The following is a 20530-nucleotide window of genomic DNA, read 5'->3' as shown; positions in this document are numbered from 1 at the left end:
AACAGAATATTACGTTTGCAAAGTCAAATACTGCAAAACTAAGAAGGCCAGGGGAATATAGCTTTTGGTGCATAATTTAAAACAAACTGAAAAAGCATAGTGGAGCATCGTACTCTAGTATTCATCACTGGTTGTCTAAAGGTTCAGAAATATTAAAGAAACTTGCTATTAATGTTGAATGAATAACAGTGTTGTCATCCTGTTCATGTACTGTTAGGTAGAGGTGGACATTTCACCTTTCAGAATTGCTTGCTGCAATAGCAATAGTAATAGTCAGTATCGTGATAGTCAAGACTCTTGGACTCATTTTAGGTTACTTGGCCTTATGAAAGTCATGAGATTTCCCTGAAGATGGTCTAATTGCCACTGAGCATGGCCAGCTCTTTGCTGTTTGTCCTTTTTCTTTCCTCATCCCTGCTAATTTCTACTGCTCAGCTCCCTGTCACAGACTTCTTGACTACAAGTCATAATTCTGCCTATTTGGCAAATATGGCCAAGGAGTATTGCAATTTAATGTATGAAAAATAATAAAACTTAGACTAGGTTACTAAATTTAATATAACCTGTTAAAATAGCGTGTTGCCTGACTATCTTTAAAGCTAGAGTACCAAAATTGTTTGGATTCACCTAATAGACTGATCTATCATTGCTGTAACAAGTGGTTCAAAGTAATCCTCTTTAAGAAAAATAAAAGTCTAAATGTATATGAGTAGCAGGACTAGCTGAAAAAGAACAGAGGCTTATGCTGAGTGGGGATGGAAAAGACTGAAACCAGGGAACTGGGACTAACCAGGTGGAATCTGGAGCTGTGTGCCAGAGCACCAAGGATGCTGGCAAGAAAGGAAATGGGGAGTACAGTGGAAACACGGCCAGGTGACTGAAGGAACGGACCAGATGTTGGTTCTCATGCAGCTGTGCAAACTTCACCAAGCCCTTGCTGCTGCAGCAGCTACACATTTCTGTTCATCAAGCTAGGTTTACTGTGTCTTTTCTGCACTACAGCTGTATCTGTGGCTTCAGAAGATACGCTCTTCCACCCCTCTCCACTATGCTGACCAGTATTAGAGATGGAAACAGTAGCCTACTTGTGTGAAGTCTCTACAGCTATTTATAAGGTTCAGAGAATTGCTATTTAGAGCATTCAGGGAACGTGGGATGCACTCTTGGCTGAGGAACAAACCTGGTTGCTCATGGATTTGCCCACTGAATCAACATCTGTATCCTATCTCTATCCCAGCTCCTTTACCCAGGTCTGGTTTCCCTAAGGAGTTTGCTTTTTTGATGACCCATTTTGAGATCATTACAAGGGTAATCAACCTTTGACTAGGTTCTTGTTAAGTGAGCACCATCCAAGCTGTACTGCGTAAGACAGGATTTTTTTTTTTAAACACTCAATGACATCGAGAGATAAGATGATGGATATGAAGGAGACAACTGACCTAAATTACAGAAAGAGGCTTAATTCTGGCACTTCCTGATGAGGTTTTATTTGAGCATTTGATTCAGTGTTCTTTTTTTCCCTAAGGTAGAATGTGTGTGTGCACATGCAATTTTGAGATTTGTTTTAATCTTGTTTTAGGGGAGTTAATAATAGCATTAATACAAGGTCAGATGAGAATTTACTCATGTAATAGGAGTATTGAGGTGACTGTGTGTTGCCAGGAGAGAGGTGGTTTGCTTTGTTTTGAAAGGTGAGAGCATTTGGAGTTAGCAACCTAATGGATATGTTTGCATGTGTTAGCTTGTAATTATATCATACGCTAATCTTTGATTATTTTTTTTATTTCAGATTTTGATGCATACCAAGGAGATGGTGCAAAAGGTAATGCTGAGCATTTTCATTAAACAACAACCCTTAAAGAGCACACCTGGTGAAATTTTTTTATTCTAGGAGAACTGTAACCCAAACAGACCTGAAATGACTTCTTAGGATGCCTGGTTTACAAATGTAATCCTTCCTAATGGATTATAGCTTTTTTCTTTTCCTACTACAGATATGATCTGGCCCCTGCTTGAAGCCTATGTGCTACTGTTTCAAGCAAATTAGCCACAGTGCTAATTAGAGTTTACTCATAGACCTGTTACACCATGTGTTCCAGTATTTTATTACGGTTTATTTTTTGGCATCCTTTAAACTCTGTCACACAGTGGTTTTTTGACTATATGGAGTTTAACATGGACATAGCCACGCTGCAGTTTTTACAGCTGCATTGATTTTCCACCACTGAAGACATCAGGTTTTCTTTTTTTTCCAAGGTAATATTATATAATTGGATGCATCTTCCCATTTTTTTTGGTGACGTTTTCTGGTGTTGACAATTTTTCTTTTCACCTTTTTCCTTGCTATGCCTTTCATAGGCACCTCAGGCTTTTTTATGTGCTTCAATTTCTCTAGAGTTTGCTCCGTTATCCCAGAGTATTATGGCAGTCTGGCTGGTGTTTGAATACAATCTTTTCCAAGTAGGGTATTTGAATTGTTACAAGGATCAGAATGACAGATGATATGAAGGGCAGAGTGTCAGTCAGAGAGAAGGAATCAAGTAGGTGTTTGTGTTCGTCTCCAGGTGTAATTGTTCAGTAGTTCAACCTGGGGGTACAAAACTTGTGGGTCATAGTAGCTAGATCCTAATCCAAAAGGAAAACCTTGTTCCCTGAAAGATCTGCTGCCCAGGGGAGGACTAACACAGATAATTAGATTACAGCGGAAGAAAAAAGATGGGAGTGGGAAGATGGAAAGATGAAGCCACGTGCATAATCTGAAAAAGTGTAAGAGCACCCTAATCCGGACAGTACTGTGATGTTCTCAGTTACTGCATCCACTAGCCAATACTTTCACTACATTTGTTTGAAATAGTATATCTAAGTTTCTTGGGTTTTGCTTGGGTTTTTTTGTTTCTGTTTTTTAAATCCAGAATGACTTTTTTGCAGTAGTATCGTGATGGCTCCAAATGGGATAGGATACCTGACTGTAGTTTTATCTTTCAAGCACATTGGCTAAATGTCTTGTCTGTGTAGCCTGAATTTGTCCAGCAGTCTTTGAGTCTAAGTGATCTCCTTGTGTCCTAGCAGTCCGAAGTTATTTCTGATTAGAGTTCCTACTGTTTCTCAAGATTAGACTTGTTCACTGACTTATTTTTCTAGCATTTATTTAGTAAAATTTTAACTACTTACATTATGTACACAGCTGAACAGTGATTTTTTTTTTTTTAAACATATCAGTGGTTTAAGTTTCATTATTCTCTTTAAATTCAAATATATCTTAATGAAATGTACAGGCTTCTCAGTAAAAACTTACTTTACATTTTTTGCTTTTTAGTATTTAAGGGATAATATATGGACAATGATCTTTTTGAGTCTTGAAAATGAGGTGGGACTTTACAAAGATAGTGGTTCTGTTTTGTTTTTCAAAGCAATTTGTTTAATTTAGATGAACCTTGAAGTGATTTATGGAGACACAGATTCCATTATGATAAACACTAATAGCACCAATTTGGATGAGGTCTTCAAGCTGGGGAACAAGGTAAGGCATTTTTTTCTTTTTAAAGCTTTCCTACATCTTTGTGTTGTAACACTGAGTGAAGCAGGTAGTATTAAGAGAGAATTGCATGGCATAAACAGAGAATAGGCCATGAGGAAGAACAACTTGACCATGTATGGAAGCTATGAAGTAGTAAAAGCTCAGAGTGCTCTATCTTCAGGTGTAGCTACTCTGTGCGTTTTTAAAAGTGATTAAATTAAACCAAAACATTTCATTGCACAATGAGCTTTTTTACCAATCGTAAGTTACCAGGAGACTATCTGAATACTTGGTAAGCCAAAATGTATGGTACAATTCCTCCATGTTAGTTCCAATTACAATGTGAACACAATTTTGATTTTAATGATTTTTGTTTTGACATGAGATGTGTCTGTCACTTTAGTTGTGTTTAGTTATGTAGTATGTATTACACTCTATGTGCCAGCAGATTCCCAGTGGTAAATTAAAATATTAATTTCCAAGGTATACTAGATATAGAAGAGATCTGTTTGATTAGCAGTTGGCAATTGACGATGTGGAAGTTTTGTGGCTTTCTGAAATTGTGGAAGAGAAGTGTGAAATGTTTCAGAACATTTTAAAGTAAAGATGTGAGAGAAGTTATTTTTGAAAGATGGAAGAAATTGTGATGAAAATGAGTGCTATGGAAGCTCTAAAAAAACAAAGAAAACATAAAGGAATTTTTCAGTATGGTATTAAACAAAAGTCAGGTAACTAAGGCAAGAGTGATTCTGGGGCTTTTTTAGAATACTTCTGCCTTCATGCTAAGTTGGTACTTTGAGAAGTAGATTCATCTCAGCAGCATGGAAAAAGGAATAATATCTTGATGTCATAACCGAGTAGCAGGAGGGCTGATGGCACAGAAGAAAGAAATCTCCACACCCCCACACCCCCCATACAAGACTATATATAATTTCCAGTTTATATCCAGAAGTATATAAGAAAGTTTTGTGTTACTCTAGCCGTGTGTGTATGTGTGGCTTCATTCTGGTTTGGTTTTTGTCCCTGTACTCCCATTTGCTGGCTAAACATTATAGAGGAACAGTTAAATAATAATAATTTTTATAAAGTCTGACAGCATCATCATCGTAGGTTAAATACTTCTGACTTTGCTTCAGTTTTACTGAGAGAATAGGTAGGTTCTCGAACTTGTGAACCTGCTTAATGATTCTTTTTAAGAGTCAAATCTTAGGCTTTTTTATCCCATGTACTTCTGTATCCTATATCAGTTGGTTTAAGGAAAAAAACCAAAACAAAACACCCAAAAAACCCGACACACGTGTTTTGATTAATGTTTTCATATTATGTACTTGATTTTTTAAGGTGAATAAACTTATGTCTGTAAAGAAGCATACACTCAAATGTAGCATCACGATTGTGAAAGTTGTGGCTCTCAATGTTCTCTGTGACATAAAAAAATGGTCCTTGTGGTTCTCGTTTCACTTGTTTGTTTGTTTATGCCTCAAAAAAGTGCTAGTGACTTTTTGCAAACTCTTCTGTCACATAGGTTTTCCTCATTTTGCACAATTCATACAAACAGTTTTCAGGACAGAGAATTGTATCTGTTGAGAGGAGCGCTCTAAGAAATGTCACTGTTCTATTGCATAATAATTTCTTCTCCAAAATTTCATGTTCAGAGATGAGGGATATTTACATTGCATTCATGATATTTTTGCTTTAATGTAGGCTGTATGGAAGGTACATGGGTTTAATGCAAACAATTGCTGTGAGAGCACTTAGCATATGTACCCGTTCTGATGTAAAGAGTGAATTTATAGGTTGTCTCCAGTGATAAAGTATTCCTCTGAGATTAATTTTGTTTTCCTGTTGGAGAAAATTCTCTCATCTTCTTTCTGAATTTTCCCTTCTAATGCCTTGTCTCACAGGTTTCTGGTTGTGTTCACTCCCGCCCTTTTCCCCCCCATTATATAAATTTTATATATATATATATGCATATATATATATAATAATATATCCATGCCCCTTTTAGTCATTACTCAGCAGAATTTCATATGCGTCTCATTTTCTGTGCATCCTTGTGAATCAGATTTGCCAGTACATTCAATACTGCACTGTTGCTGGTTTTTAAGCACTTGATTAGTATGATGTAAAAAAAAATTGAAAAGACTTTAAAAAATAGCAGAAAAATGTTCAGAGGAATTATTTCATGGTTTTGGTTTAACAAACAAATTATGAATCTTTTGGCAAAATGGTTTTGCCTCATGATGTCCTTCCTAATTTATAAATATACAAGGGATATAAAACTGTAAGGATAGACCCAGATTATTAAGTTAGGCAGTTAAATATGCCAGGCCGTAAATCCTGAAGAAGCCAATGGGTGAACCTTAATTTTAATAGTAGCTCATAGTTACTACTGTGTACTTAATTTCACGGTTAATGATAATCTGATGAGTCTTTAAAATGTGTATGCAAACACACAGTGTATAATGTTACTTGTTTTAAAACTGAAGAATGATACACTTCAAGATGGAAGTTAAATTTGTCCATAGTTATTAAGGTGTTGCGTTTGGTTTTAATGTTGGTGCATTCACAGATCAAAAATGAAGTGAACAAGCTCTATAAATTGTTGGAAATCGATATTGATGGAGTCTTTAAGTCCTTGCTACTGTTAAAGAAGAAGAAATACGCTGCTCTGACTGTGGAACCATCAGGAGATGGGAAATATGTGACTAAACAAGAACTGAAAGGATTGGATATAGTCCGAAGAGACTGGTGTGATCTTGCAAAAGAGACTGGAAAGTGAGTTTCGTTGTGGCATTGTCCTCTTTGCTCTCTTTTAAACCGTACATGCTTCATCAACGTTTGGTATCGCATGGCTGTTTCCTGAACAGCACAGATTGGTGACTAACATCAGTGTTAGAGCATCTTAACTGATTTTTGTAGAGGATGGTAAACATTACATTTTGGCATCGGTAACGGATTATACTTGTGCAAGTTCAGATGTCTCTAATTTCACTGTCTGTTTTTGCATCTTCTGTGGAAGCTGTGCCTTTGAGTTGTCGCAATTTTGTATATGCCGTTTAATAAACCACAGCTGAAATCTTGTGAAAATGGTAGGTGCTATCAGCATTTGGAGTTATAAGTTTTAGGTCAGATTTCCCTCCCCCAAGATGGTTAAAGAAGCTGGTGGTCAGCTCTTTCAGCATCCTCTAATAAAGCTGGAAGTGCCCTGGGTGTGCAGCCTGAAATGATCCCTTCCCCCAAGCCTGTTTCTCTTCCATTTTTCAAATGAGACTCTTCTGGTGCTTCATTATGATGGATACTGGATTGATGATTTATTAGTTGTCATTGCACAGGCATTTTCGTAGTTAAATTCAATAGAAATAATACATTTAGCTCTGTAGAAAGAAAATTCGAGTGGGTGGAGAGGTGGTCATCTGGGGGCTGACTCAACTTATATTGCATACTGCCTCTTGAAAACTTAACTTAAATAAATTGTGGTCCAAATGCATCCAAAAATGAATACTTTTTTACATCTGTAAAAATACACCACACACTTGCTTACTGTTCTTAAGACTTGCATTTTCTAAGAAAAGATGCATCATAATAGAAGCAAATTTTTCCAAGTTAGGAATGTATTAGTAATTAAAGCTATACAAATGTTTGAGAGTGTTCTTTAGTGACTAACTCTTCTGCAGCTGGCAGATCTTCCAACCACATTTTACAGAAATAGGCAAGACTTTGCTTACTTGATATGTTCTCTTCTCCCCCATCTTAAGATACCTGCTATGGAATAATAAATGGCAAAATGAAATGGGAGCAGAAAATAGAAACCAGTTGCACTAAACAATTCCAAATCACTGTTTAACATTAGAACTATTTACAATAATTTGCTTTTAGTAAAATAAGTAAATAAATAAAACACAACATGAAATATCCTGGCAAATTTCTATAAATTTTGCATCGGACTTCATCCTCAGGCTCTTTAATTTCTAGAGGTAACCCAGGGGAAGAGAGGATTGTGGTTATTGTAATGGTTTTGCTTTGCATGTCTTAAGGTTTTCTTCATTTCTGGACTGTTTTTACAGCTATATAATAGGTCAGATTCTTTCTGATCAGCCCCGAGATGTAATCGTGGAAAATATTCAAAGGCGGCTTGTAGAAATTGGAGAAAACGTGATCAATGGCCAGATCCCAGTAAATCAGTTTGAAATAAACAAGGTAAATGATGTCTCAGCTCTTTTCTGTCTCAGAAAAACTTTACTGTTCCTGAATATATTGAGTGCTGATAAAAAATCTTTTTAATCCTTATGATGCTGTGAAATACCAGTTTTATTACGTAGTAAATAGCACGGAACATACTGCAGAGATCCTACAATATGAGAAAAAAACCACGTTGTGGGCCTGGCGGCCAGTCTTGCTTCCTCAGAATAACAACTTTGTGCCTTGTCCCATCCTGCTATCTTCCCCACTGATTCTGCACTTTGAGAATGACATGATAGCTCATGCTTTCAGGAGAAGTTTTCTCCTAAATTGTTTTTTTAGATTTCAGGTTTAAAATACATAAACCGAAGAATGCAATGGAAAAGAATCAAATGTTCTGTTTTCTGGAAAACCCATATTGTTAGTTCATTTCCCTTCAAAGCTCCATAGAAGAAAGCTAGTAAGTCGTTTTGAGATCTCACTCAAGACCTTCCTGCAGCAAGAAGTAAAATACTCTGCTTTATCTGCAGGAGTTTTAGCAAACAGCATTGTGGGTTTAGTTTATTTTTATGAATCCTCAATGAAACCTGTATTTTTATCTTCAAAAGCCTCCCCCCTCCCGGCACCACCGGGGGGTGTTTCACTAATGAATTAGCTATTACATGCCCCTCTCGTGCTTCTAATAGAAGAGATTTCCCAAATTTGCTCCATCCAAAGTCTCTTTCTTTTGCCAGCTGGACATCTGTCTGCTCTGTACGACTGTGTTAATCAATCAGTTAAGAAATGTGTTCAGGTTGTCATATGAGTGTTAGAGAAATCAGTTATTTTTATGGTTCACTTAAAAAAAAAAGACTGTTCCGATGCAAATATTCTAACAGTACTTAGTATCCCAGTAAAGGATATATATGGAATAATTTTCAGTTTAAATGCTGAATGTTCCTCTGTTTTACTACTTTGGAAAAAAATAAATAATTTATTTGACTATTAAGTCAAATGGATAAGTTGTTTCTAAGAATTGGGATGACGGTAAAAATTTAAACGTAGCATTTTATTTTATGTAAAGAAAAAACTCATTGTGGAATCTCAGCAGTATAAGATACATGGAAGTATTTAAATCCAGTTGTATCCTCTTGCTATGGAGCTTGTTAAATACACCTAACTACTTCATATTCAGATTTACTTTATGACCTGAACTGGTGCAGGGGTAAGAGGGTAATCTCTGGCTGTACTTTTGTATATTGCGTAATGTTTTCATTTTCAATTTAGTTTAATTTTAAAACAATTGCATTATATCCATAACTGTTTTCAACTGTTGTGCTTTTAATGTAATGCATTTTTCAGACAGTAGTTGTAAAAGCATCCTCTCTTTTTATTAACAATAACATTTTTGAAGTATGAAGGACTGGTACCTAGATGTTAACGTCTGGAAAATACCTTTATTACAATTTTTTCATCTTTTTTTGTGTTGTAATGTACTTGTGAATAGTAGATGGATGAAGCTACTAAATGAATAGCTACTATGTAATCTTGTCTTTTAAAGTTCTGAGTTGTCCATCACTGAAGTAAAATACTTTTCTCACAGTTATGTTTCTGTTTCCTCCTTTGATCTCAGGCATTGACAAAAGATCCACAGGATTATCCTGACAAAAAAAGCTTGCCACATGTGCATGTTGCCATGTGGATAAACTCTCAAGGAGGCCGAAAGGTGAAGGCAGGAGACACAGTGTCATATATCATTTGTCAGGTAAAAATGTCTTTATTTATAGCTAAATACTAGGTATTGTTTTGAGAGATGGCAAAGAAAACCAACTCAAGTCCTGGAAAAAATGTTTTGGCATTTCTTTGTAGTGAGATCATGGTATACTTTAAAATAGTCGGTTTTCTGTACTAAATTTAGTTTTATAGAGTCAGAAAGAACCATGGCGATCAGCTCAGCTCATCCAACTGTTTCCATATAGCGGCTGGTAAAATTTCCCTGAACTAATTTCTCTTTGGAACTCAAACTTATTTTTAAGGAAAATACCTAGTCTTTGTTTTAAGGAGAAGAAAATTCTGGTGGTGAAGAACCTGTCATTCTTGGAAAGCTAATTGGTGGTGGTGGTTAAACAGTGTCATTGTTATTTCCAGTCTCAGCCTCTGTCTTTTCAGTTCATAGTCATTGGATCTGGCAGTACCTCTGTTGCATGGACTGGGGAATTTGAGAAACTTTGTTTTCAGGTGTTTATCCTATAAATGCTTATCACTATCTCACAAATATATACTCCACTTTGGATTTGCTATTAAAAAAAACAAAAGTGTGGGTTGGATTAGATGGACCAAGGAATCTCTTATGCCAAATTGATGGACTTGGCAATGTGACTTCTACAGTGGACCACTATTTCAGCTCCTTCATCGTTAAAAACTGAAAGATACCGTTTTTTATTTAATTGAAAGTTCTTAGCCTGGTGTGATGAAGCTGTCAAGACTTATGAGAGCTGGGCCATGGGTACGGCTGAGCAGTGGCACAATACAAGAGAAGAATGTACTTGTTGAATGAAGGGAGCTGAAGGAATTGCATTGTAATTATTTTTGCAAAGCAGCTGGATGAGCTGAATAGTCCTAAATTAATTTTGTTCTGAATACTAAGTTGTCTGAAAGGAGTAGGAGGGACCAATGGCTTGCAGTCTGCCTTTATTAGTGACGGGTTTTCAGTCCATGGTTGCTGACCCTATTGAAGCCAGTAGCTTGTCTTAACTGAAAAATGAAGGTGTCATATGTGAATGCATTAGTTTTATTTTGCTGTAAAAAAGGCAAAAAAGAGACTGTACTTAACAAAAAATAAGCTGTGGTACTCCCCCTGCCCCCATCCCCATTAAGGTTTACTTCTGTTACTGAATGCTTGCTAAAATACTACTTTAAGTTCTGCTCTAAGATTTTTTACATACATTAAAAATAAAATTTCCTAGTGCAATTGTGGACTGGGAATATGATTCTACGGACTGAATGAGTTATGTTTTCCAGAAGAATACCATCTTCTTAGAGTTGATACTGACTTCCTCCATGAATACTGTTTTCAATTTAATTATTGCCTTCCCAAATTGAATTATTTTCTCCTTATCTTCCTCTTTCAAGTTGGAGAAGAATGTAATGTACACTCTAACCTCTGAGTGGTGTTTCTCTCTTGGCTTGAGATGCCACCATGTGTTTCTTTCAGTATTTCCAAATATTTCAGAATTTGCTCTTTCAAATCAATACTACTGCCTCTGTCATTTATTTGCATGCCAATGAACGATGGTCCATTCTCTGACCATTCATTCTATTTGTTTCTTTATAGAATCGAAGAATATAAATTTCCTAGCAAAACAGATATAGTTTTGATATCCACGACTCTAGAATTTGCTTGTTGTGCAAAATGATAATGCTAGTTTAGTACAAAGTGAATCCAAAATGCATGCCCTCTGCGTATTTTTAACTGGGCTGATGGTTACAATGTGTTTTCATTGTGCATTTCAGAATTGACAGATGGGACTGTTTACTCTGTCTACTCTTACTGATTTGCACGTGTAGGCTGCAATAATACAAGCTGGATTTACATTCTTGAACTTGCTACTTGATGCCAGCATCAGCAATGCAGGGTTTTTTTCACTACTGCTGGATTTGTATTGGATGCATAATAAATCAACCAAAAGAGAGTGATTGCGTAACAATTTTGCGTTCAAGTAATGCATAATATTTGAAGCATAATCCTTTGTGTAGACTGAATGTGGATTTTACTTTTTTTCACACTTTGTTTCATACGTGTCTCCTGTCTTAGGATGGATCGGATCTCAGTGCCAGCCAGCGAGCATATGCTCCAGAACAGTTGCAAAAGCAAGACAATCTTACTATTGATACTCAGTACTACCTGTCACAGCAAATACATCCAGTAGTTGCTAGAATATGTGAGCCCATAGAGGGAATTGATTCTGTTCTTATTGCAACGTGGTTAGGTAAGTATTCTAAATTCAGTTTATTTAAAGAATTACAAGAGACAAAGTGAGAAGTTTTAATGTATGTTTCTTAACAGAAATGCTTCCCAAAATCAGTCTTTTTTACAATGAACAATAGCTTGTGTTACACAGTCTATAGGAAGCAGCTTGGATTTTAAGTGTGTTTCTATGACTTTTGCAGAATGCCGTTTTTCAGAAGGCGCTCATTAACATGAACTTAATCTTATAATCTGTGTTCAGAGTTGCAAAAATTTACTGTTCATAAGTGACAGTACTGTTGCATGTCTTGGAGATTTTCTTAGGTTACTATTGTAGTTCTGGAGCGTGCATCCAGAACTAGCATTTTTCAGAGAGAAACACTAGTATCTCTAGCATCTTCCCAGGGAGAAAGTAGTTATCGTTACAATGAAAGAATACAAATTTTTAGTAGGGTGTAAGTGAGGACTTTTATGTGCTAGAACTGACCTAGTGGATAATAGAAACATAAAACCTTAGTAACAGTCTTGCCTGCTCCATATGGAGAAATATAGTGGCAAAAAAAAAAAGTTGCTATAAAAAAATGTGACTAATGCTAGTGACCCACAGAAATCACCAGTTTTTATTTAAATGAGCAACAGGGAATTGCTCTTGTTAAGAGTTGTTTTTCCTCTTAAGAGGGTGTCAAAGGAATTAGAATTAGAGATTTTTCTGCCCAACTCTGATTGCCTCTGTCTTCTCCATTCCCTAGGCTTCTTACCTGGAAAGAAGTATAGGTGTTGAAAAATTGTTGACAGTTCTGTCAGGTCTCTTTCCGTGAAAATACAATGCTGTGTGTGTAATCCTTTTCGTATCGTTTCCTCTCTAAAGGTGATACACCAACAGACATGATTGGTCTCCTTGATAAATAGAAATTTTGTGATTTGTATCCCACATCTAGTTAATTATTTTTAAAACTGTTACTCAAGGACATGGAAAAAGTTGCTAATCTTGCTCAGTGCTGAGTTCTTGACAAGATTGTCCTCTCCTGCGAGAAAACTTGTTTAGAGAGTTGCACTGTGTCGGTTTAACGATCTCCTGTTTGACGCTATGCCCATGTCTACAGGAAGTTCAGACCTGCAGAAATGATTTTGTTCAGAATTTTGGAACGTTGAAAGGAAGAGTTAGTCCTCAGCATTTTGTGTTTAGGTAATGGCCAAGGTTCAGGATTTGGTCACGTAAAACCACTGGCAGCGTGTTGCTTTCAGGACCGTTCACCTGGGACACCGCACCTCTGTAGATTCCTTACTAACAGTGGGTTCTGCTCATGGTGAGCTTGCAGTTTGCGCTTAAAATGTGTGCAAGTTCCTATTTGTTGCTTTTCAAGAAGGGTGATAGCCATGGAAGATTGTCATCTCCCAAGACAGTCTGTAAAACATGTAGCTTTTTCCATCTCCATTTCAAGTTGTCTGTATACAAAAAAAAAAAAAAAAAAAAAAAGAAGAGAGAGAGGAATTTTGTTTTTTCTGGGAGGCTGCAGGGGTATTTCTTGGAGGTATTTGATGTTGTGGTGTGTCCTCAACAGCTCTTATGCTTTGAGGAGGTGTCAGCTCTGCTTCACACACGCAGACTGAACATACAAATCGTTCTGTTTTTGTAGCAGGGCCTTGGTATACAACTTTCCCTTGATGACGGAGTGGACTATGTGGTATGCCTGACTGAAAAGGTCTAGCACTCTTGGTTAGGTTGAAGCCATTTAAAATAGGTGGTAAACTTGTACTTCATTTAGGTAAAAGGAAAGATTTCTGAAACTAATTTATTTTATTTGGCAAACATTGTTAGTCTTCTAGAGTTAAGCTCAAATTCAGCATTGTTCCTTATTCACAACAGGTTGGATTTTCAGAAAAGACTGGCTCCCTTCAGGCACCTAAATTAAGTGCCCAGATCTTACGAACTGTGTGCCACTTGATAGCATCTACTGTTTGCAAATGCCTATGCTGCTTTTTGCACTATAGTACGTTCAAGATGAAAATTTCTTTTATGGTCTATAATAGCATCATGCAGCTGAGAGTTTATTAATAGTCCACAATTGTCAGTCTGAAAACCTGTATGTATCTATTACAATCTTAGATCTGAAATGTGTTCAGTTTGACCTTGCTGTGCTGTAAAAATGTTATCTCCTTCTCCAGCTTTGTTTTCCTGGAATGCTTAAATTGAGCTTGGGGGTGAAGTCAGGTCTTTTTCAAAACTTCTGCTCTACTTAGGTCTTTATATACAGCACTTCATCAGAGTCGTATATAAATCGTTGCAAGCTGAAGTTATCTTACAGCTTTTTTTCAACAGTACTGGAGGGGTAGTCAAGTGGTTTTGTTTCGAAGAAATTGACAATAGTTTACAAGACACAAAACTGTACAAGACTCTTAAGCCCAGCTTGCTAAAATAAGCAAACATGAAAACTGTTTACTGTTTTGTGTTGCTAAGTTGGGCTTTCTTGCTTAATATGTTACACATCCAAATTCCTGTTGGTTTTCCTGTCTTGTTGCAAAAGAGCCTATTTTTCTGTTCTGAAGAAGAAAGCTGCTGTTCTGGAGGATATCAAAGTGTCATATCTGTGGACCAAAACTTGGTTGCATTCTCATTGTGGGTGTCTTCCTCTGCCTGATCTGATTTATCGTGTTATGTAGGGTATGTGTCTGTATGGGGAGAACGGTTGTAGAAAAAATGTCTCTGTTTCATATTTAACAGAATCTCTTTACAAGGTGAATGTTTCATTGACATGTCACCGCGTTAGTCCGAGTAGATAAAATTGAGCTCTGCTTAGAGAAGCTTGGCTCATATCAAAATTATGAAAAGTTCTTTGTTCTGTCTGTGCTAAACGCAAGTTATTTTAAGCTATTTTAGATGCTGAAGAACAAAAGCAAATAACCACACCTAAAAATTGCAGAGAACTCCTTAAATGCCATATTTATTCACTATGGAATCAAGCTGAAAATTGCCTTTTGTTTTCGGACACTGTAGGAGGTCTGCCTAGCCTTTGAGAGATGGCAATTCATGGTTCCTAAAAACGAGAACCTCATGGGCATACTCCTGCATTCAGTCTCTTTTTCTTGACGTTCTTGAGGAAAAGCAGTGACAAGATGAAGATTGTCAGGGTTTCTGAAACTAAGTAAAGTGTGCAATCTGATCAGTAATATCATTCAATGCATGTGATCTTCTTAAATGCTTGGAGACCTTACTACATCCTGAAGGTACCTATAGCTTTTACAGGAAAAGAACTGTATTGGCTGAACAATTCTCTTAACGTATTTAAAGTTAATTTTTTTTGTTGATACATAAATACTGCTCCTTGTCTCAAAGAAAAATCACATCTTATTTCTATGTTGTCGAAAGTATCTAAACATTATGGAAGCAGAGTCATTTAACCGTGGGATTTTTGTAGCTGTTACTGCATAACATCATTTTCTATAAATTATGGAAGTTGCTGACTGTCCTAGACTCTGTCGTGGTCTTCTGAAAGCAGTGTGTGCTGCTACCGTACAGGTGGATGTGCACATTGGTGCTCTGCAGATGGCTTGACATTTGGGAATTTCTTAGGAAAGCTATCTAATTTTAGGGAGTCATTACTGGGTCCTGATGAAGCTTGTCACTAAGAGTACTTCCCAGTACCGGTTCCTCCTTCCACGCCGTGTCCGCATGTTAGCTGCTCCTTGTAAGGAAACCCACCACCACCTTAAAGATACTGTCTTTTTTTTTTTTCTTCATAGAGAATCATTTGCTAGGTGCCTTTAATACAGTATTTAGCAGCTACTAGGGCTGACTCTCCCAACAAACCGGGACAGTCGCGCTCTCCTTGTGGGACGCAGGAATTGCATCAGGTTCTGTCTTTTTTTTTTAATTGGTTTTCTCACATTAGGGAGCGAAGCGAGAGCAAAACGATGGAAATTAAGGTTAAAGCAATGATGAAACTTCATGACAATACAGTGATAAACCCCAAAGCGCATGAATTTTGCTGTTTGTGGTCTAGCTAGGGTTGTTTTGAGACGCTGTCGACCTGCTTAGAGCTGCTAAAGCATGCTGCGTGTTGCGAGTGCGCCAGCGGCCGTTGTCAGGGCCCCACGCAGAAGGCACGCTACCTTTGCAGCGCAGGAGGAGCTCTTTGAGAAAAATAAAGCAAGCTTGCGTTTCCGAAGGGCAGAGGCCTCGGCCGCCCAGGGCCGCATTCAGAGGGCGGGCGGGCCCGGGCCCGGCCCCGGCCCCGGCCCCGCCGCGTCGCCCTGACTGAAATGCGCGGCCGTCGCCTCGAGGTGGCAGCACCGGATGCCGTTTCCCTGCCTCTCACAAAATGTCTCACGGGCAAAGGTACAGGCGGGGAAACTTTCCGTCCTTCCCGATTAACCTGCGGTTGAAATACGAAATCCAAGGAAAAGCCCTCGGGCTTTGTTCAGACGTCTGCGGGGAAACGGGCCGGCGTCCTGCCCAACGCCTGCCCGGCGGCTGAGGCTGTGGGACGCTCCCGCCTTGCTGCGCTTCTCTTCCCTGGGGAGGGTGCAGGCACCGGGAAAGGAGTGTGCGTGGAAAGACGCGTAAAAAAGATCTGCAGAAATGTTATTTTCAAAATACTACGATTAGTAAAATTTATTTGACCTTTTTTCAGTTTCTTGAGTGGCCTCTTTTGCTTGCTAGTTAGCAAGTGTTTTAATAACTCTATTAAATAATTCGGGAGCAAGTCCTGGAACTGACTTTTATTATTTACTTCTGTCACGCTAGGTTCATCAGCATATTTTTCATGTTACATTTCTTTGTCATGCATGCAACCGTGCAGTTTTGGTGAGGTTGGAAAGCTTACCTGTGGTGCAGGTAATTTAATGGTAGGCCTGAAGATTTTCATGTCAGAGTAAGTCAAAGTCCCTTTGATTTTTCTTGATGTCATGGAAAAAAAAAAATAAAAAGAGTTCAGAGAAGTTCACTGATTAGTCTCATCCTAGTCATTTAAAAATTATCAAAACCAGGTACTATTTTTCCCCTACCCATCAGATAGTCCCTGTTTTGTTTACCAAATAGAATAATATGACCAATGTGACCTGGTCTGAGAGGATACCAGTTAGTGTGCTGAAATGGGTTAATTGAACCAACTAACTATTCCTGAAAGGAGATAATAGATAAAGTAGGTACCAATTCCACAAGATAATTAAGGTAGGCATGTTCTTTAAAAGCCTGATTTGTAGTCCCTTTGATTTCACTGGGGCTGTTTGCACACCAAAAGTTAAACGTACACTTGAATCATCACAATATTTTTCCTGATGTTTTCTGCAGCCAAAACAGCTAAGAATGTTCAGAGACAGGTGTGATTTAAATTCTTCCAATGAAAAACATTTTTTTTTCTGTTAAATTATTACCAAATGTCCAGATGCTTATTTGCTGTCATTGGTTTTGACTGAATATTGGAAAACTGCAGTTGTCTGAAGACCAGAATTTATCTCCTTTTATCTTTTTATTTAGTGAACTACTTTCTTCTATATTTGCCTTTTGGGAAACAACCAAAGATGGATTTGTAGCTGAACTTTAGTGGCATCTGTATCGGAAAGTTGCCACGATGTGTTTTCATTCCACTTCTGAACTCTGAGTAAACTGAGAATTTTTGTTTGTATTCACCATTACTACCTTAGATCCAACCTACTGCATACTTAGTTGATTTTTTGCAAAATCTTAATACTAAACTCAAGTCCCCTTTCTAAACCTTTTATCTACTCCCTGTTCTGTGTTGCAGAACATATTCTTTGTTTTCTAAAACAGCAAATATATTACCAACCCTTAAAAAAAAAACCAAACAAACAAACCCAAACCAACCCAAACAAAACCCCACAGTCTTTTTTGGGGGGTACCATATGTATTAGAGTGTAAAATAATCTATTAGCAATGTTTTTTGTTTTGTTTGCTCTTCCTTTTAATGAATAGTAGAGAACTGTATTAAAAGTTTAAGAACCTCTTGGAGGCGAATTGTTACCTTTATGCATTGACATTTGTTTCTTTTGATAAATTTAAAATTGGGAAGATTGATTAAATTTTAGTGAAACCCCTGTTCTATCAAGAGCTAAATAAATTTATTTGGCAGTGGAATTTTTCCTTGTCCTTCAATTTGTTTTATGATTGCAGAATAGAAATTCAGAACAGCGATAGTAAAGTCACACATATCAAATCTTTTATGTAAAGACAATCTATATCTGCATGCATAACATGACTGTTTTATATGTGCAGTAATAGTTATCTAGTTTAACTGGATATTGTTGCCAAACATTGTCTTTAAGTCTCTCGGTACTGTATAGTAAGGTTAAGAAGAACTGTAAAATCTACTTCACTTTCTATTTGTAATCTTTCTTGCTGCTTCTGTAGTATTTATTATATTTGTTATTGAAATTTACCCAAGATATGGGTTAATACATGGAAATCTGTTACTTGGCTTCATTAGTCTCTGTTAAAAATATTTTTAAAAGTGCTTCTCTTTGATCTTTTCTTCTTAATAATGAAGTAAGCCATAGTTTTCTGAATGTTTTCTTTTACATGCTCATTCGACGAATTTTTTTTCTAGCATGTGCTGTTTGCTAGAGTTAACAAAAAAACCTGTAAATGGGATACATGGACTTTTAAAAGGTTGCACATGACAAAGGATGACAAAACCTGTGGATTTTTATTAAGTTTACTTTGGCAGTCTTATTCCTAGGGCAGTGAACTTCATGCTTGCTTGCTTATTTACTTATTTGTGGTTGAATCAGTATTTTTAGGATCTCTTTTGTGTATTTATTTGTTTAAAACCTTGAGTTCTGGCAATCAAAAATAAAGCATTTTGTCTCCAGCGCTGCCGTTTTAAATGCTGCTGCTGAATTTTAACCACTGCATTAGATTGAAACCTACATGCTGTTAACCACTGAGCCAAAATGAAATCGACCACTGCATTGAAATCAGAGTTGGCAGTTGTATACGGACTTGAAGGAGTTGGTAATAGCAGTGCACCCGCGTTTCTTTAATGGGGTTTTTATTCTCTGTTTTCAGTTTTAATGGTGCCATTTTGATTTAAAGACTGTTTCTTAATAACGATGCACATTTTTATTGAAATATTTTCAATGTAACTTAAGAAGAAAATAACAATAAAGCCATCCGTTAGGAATGGTTTCCTCAGAAACAAAATGTTCTGTTGCATACTCCCATGATAATGCAGTGTGCTTGTTTTATTTATAAAGCAATCTTGCGTAAGAAGTAAGAAGATTTCTTCATGTTTCGTGAACCTTTATTCATGGTTAAAAATTGTAAAGTGTATTTATGTTTTATAGAGGAAGTTTTGCTAAGGGGAGATTTTCAGCTTCTGAATTTACATTTTGTAACTTTCTTTTGAATCTGCTTCACCAAGCATATGAAAAATGAGCCTACTTGCATGGTTGACCTCTTAGTCTTTTGAAATTTTTGTTTCTTATTAATAGGACTGGATCCCTCCCAATTCAGAGTCCATCGCCATTACCATAAAGATGAGGAGAATGATGCCTTGGTTGGTGGCCCAGCTCAGCTCACTGATGAGGAGAAATATAGGGATTGTGAAAGGTTCAAGTTTTGCTGCCCCAAATGCGGAACAGAAAATATTTATGACAATGTCTTTGATGGTTCGGTTAGTTGTTTGTTTTTTTTTTTTTTCCTGTTTCATTTATGTTCATCGGTGAGGGAAAAAAATACTTGTAGCGAGAGCAGCCTTTCAGATAGGATTCATATGATGTAGGAGAAGATACCATATTGTTTGAGTCCCGCTATTTATAGCTTTGGAACAGAAATTTGCTGATAGGATAGTGCTGAAATATTTTTCCCACTTTTTGCATTTCAGCTGTGTCGTCTAGCAGAACATGTGAAATTATCTGGCTTCATTAATTTGTTTGCCCACAGTCGTGAATGATCGTTGCTGTAACTTTTTAAGGAATCCTTATCTTAACACCTTAGTAACTTTCAGTTCTCTATTTAATGAAACTTTCATATAGCAATGGCAATTTCTTATCCTAAGTCGTATTAATTGGAACAAAGTGTTTTTGAAACTCATGTTTATCTTGCTACATCCCACCTCCTTTCTTGCCAGTAAGGTTTTTCTGTGTTATCTTTCCTTCTGTCTTTGTGTATTGAACATAAAAAGTCATAGGGGTACATTCTTGTTGAGAAGTTCTGCCAAGAAATGTATCTCTGACCTTGGATCACAACTTGAAACAGGGCCAAGTATTTAACTCTACAGCGATGTTATGTATGTATTAGTCATTGGCAAATTAGCAAGCTTCAGAGTAGTGAAAACCTTGAAACTGAAAGCAAATAAATCTTTTATCTAAATTAAAAGTAATTATTTTAAGTTAATTTGGACAAACAGCAGATGTTTTGCATTTTTTTTGAATCAAAATAAAGCAGTCTTTGGAAACAAGTAAGAGGAAAAGACACAAATTGAGTGATACTTTGTGAATCCTTGACTTTTGTTCATTACAGCTGTAAATAAGATAGTTAATTGCATGTAGGCTTGACAACTTGCAGATGGGCTAACTGGAGAAAAGTGGTTGTCAAACTCCTTAAAAAAAACCCAAACCAAACAAAAAAAAACCAAACACCAAAAAACCCCTGACCCAAAAACCACCAAACAACAAAAGAAACCCCTAAACCAAGCCACCCCCCCTCTCTCTTTCTTCCACCTGGAATTATTTAATGTTGTGGGTGGCGGTTTAGCCAAGATGCCTCACAAAAGCTAAGTCTTACCTTGAAAGAAGGTTTTCTAAAAGTTGTGTAACTGTCCAACCTACCAGGTTGTTCTTATTTTAATGAGAATTCCACTTAATTCCAGCTGTTTACGCATCACTTCCAGGTTCTGAAATTTTAATGTCAAGTGTTCAGAAGGTTT

General features: G+C 37.0%; 1 protein-coding gene across 1 annotated transcript in view; it reads left to right on the top strand.

Annotated features, from left to right (window-relative positions):
* The window catches only part of POLA1 (DNA polymerase alpha 1, catalytic subunit), a 207297-nt gene that overhangs the window by 73743 nt on the left and 113024 nt on the right, over window positions 1-20530 (top strand). Inside the window, exons 27-33 of the mRNA XM_087756792.1 lie at window positions 1790-1822; window positions 3428-3520; window positions 6090-6295; window positions 7585-7717; window positions 9312-9443; window positions 11493-11667; window positions 19095-19276. Coding sequence (XP_087612918.1) covers window positions 1790-1822; window positions 3428-3520; window positions 6090-6295; window positions 7585-7717; window positions 9312-9443; window positions 11493-11667; window positions 19095-19276 — 954 coding nt within the window. The remainder of the gene's footprint in view (window positions 1-1789; window positions 1823-3427; window positions 3521-6089; window positions 6296-7584; window positions 7718-9311; window positions 9444-11492; window positions 11668-19094; window positions 19277-20530) is intronic.

The sequence above is a fragment of the Nipponia nippon genome, unplaced genomic scaffold (assembly GCF_047370975.1).
Source record: "Nipponia nippon isolate SJK-2023a ecotype South Korea unplaced genomic scaffold, ASM4737097v1 scaffold_2, whole genome shotgun sequence".
Lineage (NCBI taxonomy): Eukaryota > Metazoa > Chordata > Aves > Pelecaniformes > Threskiornithidae > Nipponia > Nipponia nippon.
The sequence above is the reverse complement of the archived record's forward strand: the minus strand, read 5'-3'. Positions and strand labels throughout refer to the sequence as shown.